Source organism: Caloenas nicobarica, chromosome 7, assembly GCF_036013445.1.
Source record: "Caloenas nicobarica isolate bCalNic1 chromosome 7, bCalNic1.hap1, whole genome shotgun sequence".
NCBI lineage: Eukaryota > Metazoa > Chordata > Aves > Columbiformes > Columbidae > Caloenas > Caloenas nicobarica.
Window position 1 is genome coordinate 22105790 of NC_088251.1, and position 15543 is coordinate 22121332.

General features: G+C 41.9%; 1 protein-coding gene across 27 annotated transcripts in view; it reads right to left on the reverse strand.

The window, feature by feature from the left end:
• Positions 1-15543, reverse strand: part of SORBS1 (sorbin and SH3 domain containing 1) — a 148026-nt gene that overhangs the window by 61469 nt on the left and 71014 nt on the right. For 18 of the 27 annotated variants that reach the window (XM_065638382.1, XM_065638383.1, XM_065638385.1 and 15 more), the window contains 6 exons: positions 8883-8938; positions 7566-7631; positions 5381-5476; positions 2235-2354; positions 676-702; positions 398-513 (listed from right to left, as the gene is read on the reverse strand). In XM_065638382.1, coding sequence (XP_065494454.1) covers positions 398-513; positions 676-702; positions 2235-2354; positions 5381-5476; positions 7566-7631; positions 8883-8892 — 435 coding nt within the window. In that variant the 5' untranslated portion in view covers positions 8893-8938. The remainder of the gene's footprint in view (positions 1-397; positions 514-675; positions 703-2234; positions 2355-5380; positions 5477-7565; positions 7632-8882; positions 8939-15543) is intronic. The other 9 variants (XM_065638412.1, XM_065638413.1, XM_065638410.1 and 6 more) reach the window with 2 other exon arrangements.

Consider the following 15543-nt stretch of genomic DNA (forward strand, 5'->3'; position numbering starts at 1 on the left):
TTTTATCAGTTACAATGTTAAAACTGGAAGGCATCTCCCCAGTATCTTTTTAACATAGGGAGTAACTCTGCTTTCAACATGCAGCAACCTCTAGCAAACAGACCAACATATAAGACAAAACAGTAATAGATGATACCTTCACCTTTTTTCTTGCAAACAAACAGCGTTGTCCTCCTCCTTCATCCACCAAGGAAATACTGTGGTGTGCCTGAACACACAAGCTCCACAGCACTCTGCTGACATCAGGGTTGCCCCCAGTTTAAAGATAGGAAAAGCTGAGGCACAGCGACTTACCCAAGTCTGCAGCAAAGTTTGGAGTTCAACCCAAGACTCCTGACCATGAATCCAGTGCTTGAACCCAGAAGATCACCCTCAGGGACACAGAAGAAAAGCTTACCTGTGGCTTGCTGTCTGAGGAAAGGTTCGGACGCACACTCCTATAACCCTTGGCAGCCAGAGAAGATGGTTGGGCATCCCCATTGGCATCAGTGTTAGATGACGATCTCCAGTCATCTACAAGAGGAAGGAAAACACGAATCACAGAGGATTCCCTTCCAGCTACAGGACAAGCAAAAGGAGGAAACTCCTTTCTGCCTTTTTTTTTTTTCCCCAGGCAACAAGAAATCCTTCTGAGAAAGCAACAGAAGCAACAACATAAGCAGCCAATGTTTGTACCTGTTTCTGGGTTTTCTGGCTCCAGACCTAAGCATTTCACAGAAAGGAGGGATGGAAGAGGGGTGGGGGAGGAGGATAGGTGCAGAGGAAAAGAGAGGGGAAAAAATAAACCATTACATTTACAGAAAACATACCAATTAAAGTTAAGAGTTGAGCTACTTCACTTCAGACATAAAATGCTTTCTGACAGGCCTGCGTAATTACCATAGAGACCAGCCCTAAACATGATGCCCTGCTTGTTTCTGACCTTTGTAAACACAAGGCAATTCATTCAGTGCAATGAAGAAACAATTGTTCATTGACATTCTTATTTCAGAGGCAAAAAGGCAACCCAGCTAGCTACTTTCTAAAGCTGCAGCTTGATGTGCAGACACCACAAATTACTGGAAACATTGGGACCCCATATCCAGCCACGACACAGGCTATGAAGACATAGCTATTCTTATCAACATCACTATGTGTGATTAACCGAGATAAAGGATTGACAACAAATAGATCAGGTTTTGCAGATTAAGTGCGTGTGCATGAAGGGAGGTATAAAATCTGTCAGTTTACAAACCCAGTCCCTGCAGCTGGAGGCATTGGTCTCATCACCTATTTACCCACCTCCCACTGGGCTCCTCCCCATCCCTCTGCCCATTTTACTGTTTAAGTTACATGCAAAAAGCTCTTCCAGCTCCAAAGTACATTTCATAAAGTGATTGAGAGAGTAAGCAAAGGAAGTATTAATGAGCTGATTTCCATAGTAATGGGCTCATTGCCATTCAAGCTGCTGGAAATTTATGAAGCCATCAAAAGAAGGGAGAGAGGCAATGGTGGGGGGTAGTAATGAAGAAACAGAGAATGGCAAGCATGAAAAGAGAGTAGGTCACGGGTGGAGCAGAATGGGAAGAGAAGACAGAGCAGAAAGCAGCACATTGGGGCTGGAATTAATGGAATTGCCCTTCCTCCAACAATACAGGCAGAAACGATGTATGCTTTGCTTTCAAGGGCAAGTTTGACCCCTTCCCCCCTTAACAGCATCTTGCCTTTGGGAGTTCACCCTCTCTGCCAGACCCACGACACTGGCCAGGTTTGTTATGCTTTGCCTGTCTCCTACAATTAAGTAATTACACGTCTGCTATTGAAAGATGGCAGAGCTCGGTGGCGACACTGTCTGTCTGAGACGCTCTCCCTGCTCCCTTGACAACCCAAGCGAATGCTACAGTTGCAGTAGCACCACTCAGCCTCTTTATGTTCCAGCTCATGCCTGGGATAAAAGGAGGTGACACTTCCAAGAGAAAAAAAAAAAAAGAAAAAAAGAGTTTGTGGTGCTTCTGACAGCAAAAGGGAGCTGTAAACAAACTTCAGCCAATGAGTGAGCGGTCATGAAACCTGCACTAGGAGCGAACAAGAGTCACTCTCCCTCCACTGGTCTTGTTCTTGCAAGAGCTTTCCAACTATGGTACAGGATTTGCGGCTTTAAATTATATCTAAAAAAAGTTACCCCAAGACCCTGGGATGACCTCACTTGAAGTTATTGTGAGTAACATATTGCAGTTAACCTTCCATGCACTTACTTTCAGGTTGCTCAACATCCTGAGGACTCGGCGAAGTGATATTCTGATTTTCTCCATAGCCTGGGGACACCCGGAGTGTCACGGCTCCTTTCCCGCTGCAGACTTTAGTGGGATCCGTTTCTACAGGAAATGTGCAGACACAGAGGAGACACATTGAAACAGACGCTACAAAGCTATCAGGAGCCATCAGAGTCCTATGTAGTAATTTTAGCATGGCTGCCTCCGGGTCAATCAATCTAGTAATGTTTATGCAGATGAAGATTAGCTCTGGATTTAAAGCATTGAGAAATTAAAGCAGTTTCATATTCATGTAACTGATGAATGTACAAGTAAGTTCTGAGTCAGTGTAACAGAGCTAAGAAAGGAGGGAAAAAGGATGAGTGTTTGAACTAAATTTCACAGGTTCATTTGCTTTATTTGGTCTGCTTTGTGTGGAGACATCGTAGTAGCAAGGACATTCTACCATTACACTTGTGGCTCTTCTACATGGATGTCCCAGTAATGTAAAGCAGTACGATTTGTGCACTGAAGCCTTAAAAATGCTTTTTGTGGAGGACTGAAAGAGAAAGTCAGTCTTATGACTACCGAACAATAAAATCTTGAACCTATGCTGAATATGATCTAAAGGCAGGGAGCTGCAAGCCATCTTGCCTCCTTGCTGTCTCCCTTGTTGCGTGGCAGTGTTTAACCTCCTGACACAGGAACCAAATCCCAAAACCTAAAAGGAGACTTAACGTATACCTGTTCAGGTCACCCTGTGAGCCAGACACAGATCATGCCAGCATCCTTGTGGAGGCCCAGTTCAGCACAGCTTAATGTGCAGGCTTACCTTTGCACATTTCAGTCCGTGGATTTGGGTTTTTTTCTCCTATCATCCTATGAAGTAATAACAAACCAGTACTTCAAGGCTACCTTCTTCCCCTTACTTAAAATCCTTCCAGAGAGTTGTTTCCTCTGAGATTCGTATAGAAACAGTAAGCCTAAAGGCTGTCTCGCTTATCCAAGCTACTTCCACAGGAAAACACATCATCTCCCTTCCTCATGCACTATTACTGACCCTGCAACTGCCGTCAGGCTTCACTTTGACCTACCTAAACAGAGGTGCTAGTCCTACCATGACACAGCACAGGGAGCCTGAAGAGATCCTGAGTATGTGCTGTGTTACACAAATGACAATATGATGATTTTTATGTTTAAGGGGTGAGAATCATGTTTTCTCTACACAGAGAGGGATGCAGGAACTGTTATTATAATGAAAGTTCTGGCTTCAGACTGGACAGATGGGGCAAAGGCTGATATTTTTTGCCCAGACAACAGCCCATGTTTGTGCTGATCAGTATTCCCTGGCTGATTGCAGTAAGATAATGTCCCACTAAATCAATATCAGTACACTGCCTAGAGACCATGACAACACCTCGGCTAAGGTTGCAAAACGTACAAGCCACAACAAATGTGGCCACAATATAGGGAAACATCAATAGTGCCAGATGGACAACAGCAGTGAGGGGAAAGACTCAACAAAATGTCAAACACCTGTCTTGCATCAAAAGCCTTCATGCTGGAATCACCAGAGTTCAAGCTTTCACATGGGCTTCCAATGCCTTAGGGATTTCACAAAAAGCATAGCTTCAGATGAATGCTTAGGACTGGAGAAAGGACTGAGTAACTAAGGAATCAGAGGATACTTTCCTACAGTTCAGGCTTAGTTCATTTAGGCAGCCTCTGTGAAGGGAAAGACTAATCACCCAGAGATATCGAATGCTGCTTAATCCTTAAATATACCACATTTGTACTCACACCACACAACTGATCATGCCCTTAAGGTCATCCACACACCTGATGAGAAAGAAGTTGACTTCTCCGACTGATTTTCACGTGACCCAGATAGGGCAGGGTCAGGACTCCTTTTGCCCAGGAGTCCAGTTGTGGCTACTGTTCCCCTCCCCACAGCACAACATGCAGCCCGAGGACTCTATGGACCCGCTTTCAAACCAGAGGACAAAGGTTTAAGCTCTGGGACTCCAGTTTCAAGAGTGCTGTAACTCTGAGGCATGGACACACTGTTGGGAGTCACCAGGCCTGATTTAGACATCCAGAGACTGCAGCGTAGCTGTTCTCCTACGCTCCTACACCTAGGTTCCCTTCACAGGCACCGGAGAGAAATGGAAACACCTAGAGTTCACCATGCCATAAATGTCTCCATCATACTCGAGGAGAACCCAATTTGGGAATCAAAGTACTTTAATTTAAAAAAATTTCATACAATATATTAAATCTGTGTATTGAATCAAAACAGTAAGAATCAGGAAAATTGTTCTGAACTCAACAAAATTAAAATGTTTTGAAAAGGTTTGAAAATTAAATATTGTCAGACTGTTCCAATTTGAGGAGGAAGAGAAATACCCAAGATGTTTAATTCCCTCACAATTTAGGTGAAATGAAGGAAAACAAAAATCTGAATCTCTCAGTACAGAAATCCAGTAGATGGTAATAAACGTGACATTAGTACTATAATAGTCTAACAGAGCACATGTGTGACAGATTAGGAGAGACAAGCAGTATCATATAGACTAGTCTGGCTGTCCAAATCCAGCAAAGTACAAAAATAATTTTGTACTTCTAGTAGAAAAATATGTGCTTGTGGAGGGGTGACAGACAGCCTAACATCCTTATTTATCCATGTAAAGATTCTGTAAAGTCAGTGGACATACAGAAAAACAAAACCACTCCGAAGCTGAATGCTGCTTGAACCTATAAAATACCATCTCTGACATCCATTTACTTTCATAAAGACTAAAGATACATAGGAAACCTTTAGTTGATCAGGAGTTTTGTTCAAAATGAAGCTGTGATAACAATATTATTCATAACCAAGCATTAGTAGAAGAGCTTACAATGATCCCAGATTCAAGTAGACACAATTATGTCTGCAGAGGAGCAGCACAATTGAGCAGTGTATTGTGCCATCGAGAGCTAACTCTATTACCTACTGATGAAATCTACAGCTCTGGAAACAGTGAGAAGAGGATGAAGCTGAAAACTAGCCAAAGCGTGTGGGTGAAGCAGAGAGATAATGAGAGAGAGACAGAGAAGAGAGAGAATGATGGCCAACTAATGCATGCCAGGGGGAGGAGGGAAGAAGATACCTGTAGGCAGCACTAGGTGAGGAGAACTTTTCACTTTCTTCACAGGGATTATTTTAACGGCAGAAATAGAGCGTGTACATAAAGGGACATCAACAGCTGCAAACACAAAAGTGTAAATGGCACATCCAAAAAGGGAAGAACAGAGTTCGGGAAGCATGCCACAAAATTTTCTAATGTACTTGGAGACACAATAGCAGGAAATTTCAAAAACAAAAGCAGTCTAGAGAGCAGTGATGCAACCGTTAAAAATATCCCTTCATTTGCCATAAATCAGGACGTGTCTGTTTCATCCAGCATACAGAACTGCTTACTGAATTGACTAATTGCTGACTGCCACTATGCTGCAGGCAAAAAGGATCTGGAAGCATTAGTTTTCAGAAGCCATCGAAAAATTTTGTGTAATCATTTCAGTGAGATACACTACATGCAAAAATTAAAATGTTAAGTTAACACTAATATGCCTCAGTTAAAACAAAGTGAAAAAACAAGGACTGAAGGGTTGAGAAAGGAACATTAAACTAGCCACATTACATGAATTCTGGATTTTATGGCACATATTTTACAAGTTCAGCAACAGAAGAAAGTGAGACATGAAATAACCCTCAAAACAATCCCATGCCAAAGGGTAGCATCAAAATATCAATTGCAGAAAAAAATCCATCTATTTAAACAGTAAATTGAAGAGACTTCTACTGGACTCCATCAGCTAGCACACTAGTTATACTAGATGTAGTAACATAGGGGAAAACCATACATAGCACTGCGCAAAATTCTAGCAATTGTTACAGAACGGTCCAAATCAGCTGGTACTTCCTCTCTCTGACTCTGTATTACAGCTAATGTACAACCCTCTTGAAAAAAAAATGGAGAGGGAAGTGGTAAAAAAAGGCAAAAAAAAAGAAGTGAAGATCAACAGGATCTGCCAAGATAAATATCTTGTAAATCATGGCTCCACCAGAATAACTTGAGTTGTGCTTTTGATTTCTGCAGAGCCAGGATTTTCTCCTTTAAAACCTATTAGCTTTCTGCACATATTAAAAGGAAAATGCTAGATGCCTCCTCACATTCCATGCCATCTCTCTCAGGCCAGCAAAATCATGAGGAAGAGCAACCACATTTCTTATACTCTAAGACAGCAATACTGAGCACTGGGCCAGCCTGAGGGAGGCACTGACATCAGGGTCTGTGTACATCCCCCTCTTGTGGCAGATATTTCTTGTCCCTGGCAAAACTGGAAAGCACAAACTTCACCAACCTAGAAAAGGGCTCTCAAGCAAAAGGATGGGGGAAAAGCTTCATGGAATTTTTTCAAACCTCATAAAATCATTAGTTTTTAATTTGATGGGGCTGCTTTAAATTCTTTTTTTTTTTTTTCTTCATGAAAGAGAAATCCAAATCAAACCATGTGGTCCAGGTTTCTGCATGAGCACTGGAGACTCTGTGAATACAATGGATCCCAAATCCAAACAGCCTGTGGCTTAGGAAACAACCCTAATTCTGTTCTGCCCTGTAACTAACTGTATTCATCCATCCACAATGCAGTCAAAATGCTAACCCCTATAAAAAGGCATCAAAGGAAAAGAAAGGAAATGAAACCAGCAGAAAACAACCCATACCACCACATACTTCCACACTGCCAAAACACACACCATCACTATACAATATTGAATGCTATAAAGCCACTGCAAGCCTGTTGATGCTAACATGAAGACTGGTTTGTTTCAATTAGTTTGGGTTTTAACACGTTGTTGCTAATAACAGATTTTTTTATTACTTAAATGGTTAGCTCCTGCCATTTAATCCTGGGCTCGAACTTTCACCTTCCCCTGAAGTTAACACGATTCACACACAGGCACCCACAAACCCATGCTGTCTAAACACGCTTAGATATTGATTCACAGGTGCTCTCAAGTACCACAGGCTCTGCACAGCTTTCCTCAAAACAGCACTAAAAATATACAGAGAGGCAAATCCAGCCTGCTACCTTTAAGAGACAAAGAACACTTGTTTGGCTAAGAAATGCTGCTGCTGCTGGCACAGTGCAGCACAAGGCTTTTCTTGTGTCAGTCGCCAAGCAAACTAAATTTGGAAACCCTGCTGTAGCGAATGTCCAGGGAAATCAACCACAGCGCGCAGCTGACATGCAGGGGGAGCTGCAGAGATGTCTCTGAAGCTCTTAACCCACCTTTTTCTTGTCCATTGCTGCTCAGCCCATTGACAACAGTTTTTGCAACATTAATTTCTTCGTGTTCTGTAAGATGAATAAAGAAGCAGATTACTTCTGGGTTAAAACCTCTGCAACTGAATTTAACGTCTGACTATGAGGGGATGCCGTGGGTCAGCACTACTTGATTCAGGCACTAGGAAGTATTCCTACTGTCTCAGGAGATGATGCTCAGAAACAGAAATCTCCCTCGGACAACCCCTCTGTATCTCCTTTCCCTTTGCCTACCTGGCTCGCAGCCTCTTTTAAACAGTGACTGTCTCTGTATGTACATATGGCATCCAGCTCAGTGATGAGGTTTTCAAGAGAGATTTTTTCAAGTCTGCAATGTCCTCAGCTGACAGGAATAAAACTGGCTCTTGTGAATTCAGAGAAACACAGAAGACAGTGCTAGAAAGGAACTCCAAGGGTCATCTAGAGCCATATTCCTGACTCGTGGCAGAAACAAACCTACCTCTGTCACCGCTGACAAATGTTTGCCTGACAAGTTCTTACAGCATCTTACAACTTCCAGCATCACCCTAAAGCAACCTGTTCCAGTGCTTCACAACCTGGAAGCTTATCAATGCTTAAGCCAAATTCCTGGCTCATGTTTTTCAGATCCGGATTAGTGTCCTAGCTTTCCTATGGACTCTCTCCAAACAGTTCACATTTTTCTCAAAAGTGGTGCTAAAAACTAGACATGATACTCCAGCTGAGACTTGAAAAGGTGCTAAAATCAAGTGGGAATATTATTCCACAGGTCCTACATACAGCACTTCAGTGTGACGTCTGCTTTGTTTTTCACTCCAATTTATCCTTTTACCCAGATAATCCCAGAAGTTTTCCTCTGCCCAACCAGCCCCATTTCCTGGTCCCTCGTTTTCCTTTGAGCAGTTGATTTTTCCTATCCAGGCATCAAACTTTCCATTCACCCCTACTAAAACATATCAAATTATTTCAGATAAGTTTTTCAGGTAATCAATAATTTTGAATTATTCTATTCTAAAGTGAAAGAAGCTAAAATAACCTACTGCAGCTCAAGATGTTTCTTTTTGAGCATTATGGGCCAAACTGAAACAAATGCAAAGCCAGGACACTTTTTATGACAAAGCCATTCCGCTGTTGCTTTAATAGTCAGATTCCATGAGCTTTCAAGGCCTTTGACTATTTTTCTCGGAGGCAGAGAAAGTCCAAAAAAAAAAAAAAAAAGAGTAATTGTATCAGAAACAGACAGAAATATTTATAGTAATAAAAAGGAATGCTAATGAAGGCAACTGGAAAACAACACAGACTTACCAGAGCTCATGGTTGCAGAGGGACTTGTCTTTTCCACTTCTGGATCTTGTTTATCTCTGTTTAAAGTGAAAGGCAGAATGGTTACATTATGTTTCATGTCTGCCCAGACAGCACTGGACATGATGCCGGACATTCATCTAAAAAGTCAAGGTAATAGTCACAGTTTCTTCAAAAAATTTAGTTTCAAAAACCAAATGGATTTATGTCAACCACTAGTTACATTTTTTCTGATAATTATCAGAAGCTCAAGTATATTTCCACCCAATACAGGTACTAGTTTCAGACTTTAAGACTAATCCTCAAGATTAAATTGTAAGATACTGATTAAAAAGCCTAAGAATCTATATATGGCAAAGTGCATATCTGGCTAGCTTCTAATACATAAAATGTGCATCATCTTTAAGAAAAAAATTTAAAAATCTCAGTGAGGCTAAAAGCTTTAACCTAAAACTCTCAGCTTAGACCATTGCCAGATTTCAAGGCAAACTGTTGCTCAGATTAAAGTCAGTCTCTCCTTTGAAAGATGTTATAATGCAGAAGGGATATATTCGTCAAAATGTGTATTCTGCACCAATCATTTCCAGCCCTGCAGTGCCACTGATATTCGCAGGATCAGACTCCAGTACGTGAAACTTTAAAATTAGAAGCTTTGGTCCCTCCTGGGACCAAAGGCAGTGAAATTACCAATCCAAGAAAAAAAATACCAGATGGAGACCAAAGGAGAAAAAAAGCCAATTTTCACGGTCATGACAGTCTAGAGAGGGCAACTGTGGGGCCTCTTCGTACCCAGTGCCCACTCCTGCGGGGACTTGATACCTGCAGCAAACCAAGAGGTTTCAATGTCACACCACAGATGGTGCTTTTGAATAGTCAGAGTGACGTTTCTACAAAAGAAGTCCATGCTTGCCAAGATCTCTCAACTCTCTAAAGGTCCTAGGTTGAATTGCAAACCCTTTAATTTTGTGTTCTAATCTTCCTCCCCGCCCCCCCCAAAAGTTAGTGCTGAAGAGAATGAGATCAAGCGTGACTTCAGCCAATTAATGGCTTCCATGACATGAACAGAAATAGGTATCTGAAGCTGCAAAATCATGCATAAAAAAGACCCTAATCTGTGAAGTACAGGGCAAAATTGCTCAGAGAAATAAGAAACTAAACAAGAGAGCTGGAAATACTTGTTTTCCTATTACATGAACTGGAAGCAGCAGTGGGACATCGTAAGAGGTGGAAGTTGCCTTCGGGGAACTGAATTTGCTCTCTTGCCTCAAGCATCCCCATTCTTAACTAGCATTAGTTTCATACCATCCAGAATATAATGACTATGTTCAACAGATACTCAAAATGAAATAAAAGAAAATTCTACAAGCAAATATAGTAATAGATCAGTCTATAAAACCAGCCAATATCTGGGTTCTCCAGCATGCCACCCTAGCAACAGCTGCCAACACTTAATTATTTAAATATTTTCTCCATTAAAATATCTACATGAGATGTCCATCACGGGCTGGTAAAGGCTCAGCAGAATGCAGCCCAGCTCCCAGTTGATCCCAGTAAAACACAGTGTGAAGTGGAGGGCGCAGTCTAAAACCAGTCAACAACAAAAGCTGAGCTCAACTTCAAGGTCTGCTGCCCAGCTTCGCCTGCCCATACAGCATCTGCTTTTTGTTTCTACTGTTTCATACCAGAAGTTCCCTGAAACAGTAACAGTTGACACAGCCTGAAAACGTATACACAAGTACTTAATAATAATGGTCTTTCTGATCTCTGTATGTTTCAATCACAGAAAGATGCCTTAGTTCAAGCAAAGCAGAAACAGGCTAAAATGACAAGCTGTCCAGGCTAGGGAGGTTTGTAGCAATATCACACTCTTCTGTGTATGGAAAACTGCTACGAGTTTAAACTCACTGGATAAGTAAAGGTCCCTCCACAGGGCAGGAGAAAACTACAAGAGAGGGCAGTATTGCAGTAAGTTGCAGCTCAGCTTGAGGATTAAAGCCATTCTGAAGCTGAGGAGGTTGCTGCTACCCAGAAGTTTTGACTCAGCACTGGCCCTCTCCATGGGCTTCGTGCAAGTCATGGTAAAGTTTCTTTCACTCCGAGCATCCCCCAAAGGTTGCATACTTTCCTCTGGTATATAAGATAAGAAAGGTAGGGGGCGTGAAGGAAATCTAGTGTATTATCTTTTCAAGAGAGGAAAGAGGAAACACTAGCTCACGTGCCTGGGCAAAGGCAGGGTCCACTGCTGCTGCAATCCCAGTATCCAAGCAAAGAAACTTGTGACCCCATGCTTTACACCTTTTAAACTGTCTCGTCTTTGTTTAGAAAGAGTGACATTACAATTTCCATAAAATTCTGATTTCAGTGATGTCTTTTTGATTCGAGAGTCTCGACATTGGCTTACAGTGTCAGGCACTGTCCCGCATTGCATTAAGAAAAGCCTTAAGGAAATAATTCATAACAAAAAAAGCACAATTATTTGTCCTTAAAAGAACAAATTAGTTTTCATGGGAAGTGAGTTGAGGTTAAAAATAAAGTGATAATTAAAGAAGTTTGCTAAAATTAACTAGAGGAGGTGTACAAACTCGTTAGAACTAGATCTAGAAAAATTACTTTTCTACATATCCCCACACTTACAAGCAATTATGGAATTCAATTAAAATAACAAGAATTCAGTGTTCACCTACTGTGAAACTAATCTGCACTATTCAAGCACTCAAATGAACACATACTTAATGCAAGTTCCCATGCACAGAATGGATTCAGCGTGCTTGGGGTGAACATAACCAGTCCCGAGCGCCTGGGCTGGTCTAACTCCAGAAACTTCATTTAAAAGTTGATTTTGATCAGCTGAGAATCTATATACAGATTTGCTGCATGCAGGTAGAAATAACAATGGTTTAGACTGAGGAAAGTATGGTGCACATTTCTAGCTGAGAACATGCTTCAGTGCCCTTTTGCATCAGGGCTAGAGAATTATTCTACCTGTCTCCATATGCTTAATCTAAACCACATACTGAAGTCCTACTAGGCCTACCTTAGCCCTAGGGCTGCTCTTGGGACCAGGTATATGGCCCAGCCGGACAGCACATCTGGCTCCACAGCCCCAGTATGGCAAAGCATTGCCCTCTATAACACTGGGAAGGTAAATGCTGTTAAGTCGGCGTGCTGTGTTTGGATGGAACATCCTTAGACAGAGCAGTCCCTGACAGGTTGGCTACGCAGGTTGTCCCTGGGCTATGGGACCAGGTGGATCTGGAAACATTTGCTGCTCCCAGTTCCTCTTGAGAACTTCCCATAGATACAGCCCAGATGTTTCTGCAGTCACACAGGCGAGTATGCGCAGCGGCACTTCAGAAGGGAGCCGTTCAGATGCAACCAAAAATAAGATCCTCGTGTCAATATTAAAAACAGAGGAACCAGTACTGCCAGACCAGGCAAAACAAATTAATAATAATAAAAAATAAATAGATAGATGGATGGATAAAATCCTACAGGACTCCAAAGTGTCTTCTTCCAGCTCCCTGCTCTAATCAGCTAACCAGTGTCTCCTTGCCAAACTGGAATTCATGCCTTTCCTAAAATGTGACAGACATAGCAACAAATGCTTCAAAGCTGCAGACATTCAAAACACAATGAAAGGTAATGAATTCCTCAGGGTACAAGCCAACAGCTGTAATCCTGAACATGCCAATGTCCGTACGTAACACCCACCAACTCCATGCCAGTTCGTTCATACCTCTAGTCGGACGTTTAATGCTTCCTTCCTCCCTTTCACCCCCAGTACATTTCTTCCAAGGCTGCAGTTCCTTCCCTACTTGGTGTGGAAAAGAGAGCAGTGCATTCAGAAGCCTATTTAGGAGGAATGCAGATAAGTGGCAACTACTTCTGCACAGCACATCTCTGGATTATCTCACATGCTCTAAGCATTTGAGTACTCCCCCTACAATGGCAGGGGTAACAAACAGCTCATTAATAGTTCTGAGCAAGGACACACGCTCTTAAGTCACTGGTATCTCGGCTAAGAGTCGCAGGCGGTGGTTATTTTTGGTGGTCTAATGTGTGCGGGGGGGAAAAGTAACTTCCTTTTGTTTCTTTTCTTGATATTATTGATAGCTCTGATGACTCGCATAGGATTTTAAAACAATTGCTAGACACAAGATGAGCATTGAAAATTTATAGGGCACGTCCCTTATATTCCTGAGATCTGGACTCCTGCTTTATCTTCTCAGTTCCGAGGTATTTTCACATTTTCAAAGTTTTCTTTCCATATATGAGAGCTTTAAGTGTTTTGTGGCTGTGCTTAAATGAAAAAAATCAAATTCTTATTTATGTTAGTATAATCTAGGAGTTGAGGCTTTTAGAAAAATAATAAGCTTTCAGACTTAAAGGATGATCTGCAATCACAAAACTTTTCACCTGCTCAGGTCTCACACATCACAAACACCACTCATTTGTGCAGCCCCTGGCTCAGACCCTCTCACATTGCCCCCATGTCCCTGACCCAGGCGCTCTGCTCAACCAGCTGTGCCGGCAATGGGGAGGCCCAAATCTGGGCAGCAGGCAAAGGGCTGCACTGCAGCCAGCACCTCCCACCAGCAGGTTCCTCCGCTTAAATAACTTGCTGGAAAGCACATCTCCTCTGTACATCTCACTTTGTATCACATGAAATGTGGCAGGAAAAAATAACTAGAATACAGGAGGCAGCTCCAGGTTAACCCAGGCAATCAGCTCTCTCTCCAAGTATCATTATTCTCTTATCCTGAAATACTGAGAGAAATGTGTTGCCTGTCATTTTTATTTTAAGGGTTAAAGAACATCCTGTTATTCCTTCAGAAGACATTATGCTCCTAAGAATTGATGTCATGAAAAGACTATGAATAAGCAAGCAGTGCACATAGAAGAATCATACCAATTCTGTACAAGACAACAGCCTCCCCACACTCTCCAGCAAATGTTAAGACAGCAGAGAGGGAGCAGTGAAAGCTCACTAAATGAAACAAATGGCAGCATAGAACATGAGCTTGGCTACAGTGTTCTTATAAATAATTGAAGTTACAGCTGTTAGAATAAATAAACATAGCACATTTCATATGCATTATCACTGGGTTTTGTTTTGTTCTTTTTATTTTTTTTATATGGTGCATGTTTGTTTCCTTTCTAATGGGCAAAATTAAGTTATCTGGCATACATGCCAGTTTTTTTCAATTTAAGAGGAATTTGCCATTTCTAATAACAAAGTCAAATAAGAAATGTAAACTAGGAGATGTGGCTTTAAGAACTCAGAGATGCTTTTGAACTAAGTCATCTTACAGTCATCAACTTCAGAGTAAACAAAGTTTAGCTGCAACCTGAGTTAACTCAGTTCAAGGTCACCACTTGTGGAGCAGGGGGCAGAAAAGGATCTCCTGGGTCACCAGGCCTACTCCCATGCTATTGCAGGCAACTGTGTCATACAATCTTCTGCAAGAACATTTCACGTTCCAGCTTAAAACTGGTAAGGTTTCCTGCCTCCACTGGTCTCCTGGAAGCCTGCTCCAGAGCTCATTCCTCTTATGGCTTGAATGCTGTTTCTGATTTGCAACCTAAATTTAATTTGTGAACAGCTACAGCTAAATTGTTTCTCAGCAACACAATTTTTCTGTTTAAGCAGCTCTTCCTCCTTGGGCTCACTCCATCTACACAGCTTTAGAAAGCGATTGCACCTCTGGGTCTTCATTTTGCAAGCCCGTAAACAACCATTTCCAAAGCGATTGGTCTGCATGTTGCCACCCACCTCATTGAAATCTGGCAAATAGTAGCAGACTTTAAAAGGTTGGCAGTCCAAAGTCTAAACTTTGCTTAATGTCACAGAAGCAGAGAGCAAAGCCTACAGCTGACATGCCCAACAGCTGAAAAGCAAGGTTTAAAAGGTAAATCAGCTTTTTTGGTCCATTCTAATTCTGGCCTGTCTACTGAAAACAATTCTATGGTCAGTACTAGTTCAGATAGTGATTTCATGTCTACAGAGACCTCTCTGCAAAGAAATAGACGGGAATAATTTCACATCAGCCACTGAATGACTTACACCTGCAGGGTTGCGGGGATGAAAGGTGGCTCCTGCTTGAACCATCAACCTGCTGCTCTGCTATAGGCACAGGGCTTGGAAAACAGCCGTCCAGAGGGTTGTTTGGCACAGAGCAGACAGGGGAGTAACTTGACATGCAGTGCATCACCGTTCCCTCTGGATAAGATAACTGCTCTTATCAGTAGCCTTATAGTCGAAAACATTTCTTCTCCTGACAATAGATTCGAAATACACTGTAACTGGGCTTTGACTTCCTCCCAAGGCTGTCATGACTGACCTCTGGTTTTTGTGTTTGATGGCTGAGATCACGGTGTCAGTAGCTGTGGCCCATGTATCATTTGTGTCTGTTAAAGAAACAAATGCCTTTGTGCCACACTCATACACCCAAGCAGCTCATGGGAACATTTCAAAACTTCAAAAAGAAAAGTAAAAATTTATAGGGTATATTTAAATAAAACCTTATATTCATCTTAGTAAGAGACACAAGGCACAGCATTTGAGAGCAGGAGAAGCTAAGATTTCTGCTCAGATTTATCTGTGATATGTATGCTAACACCTCACAGATGGAAGTACTTTCCAAACAAGCTGATGTACATCCTA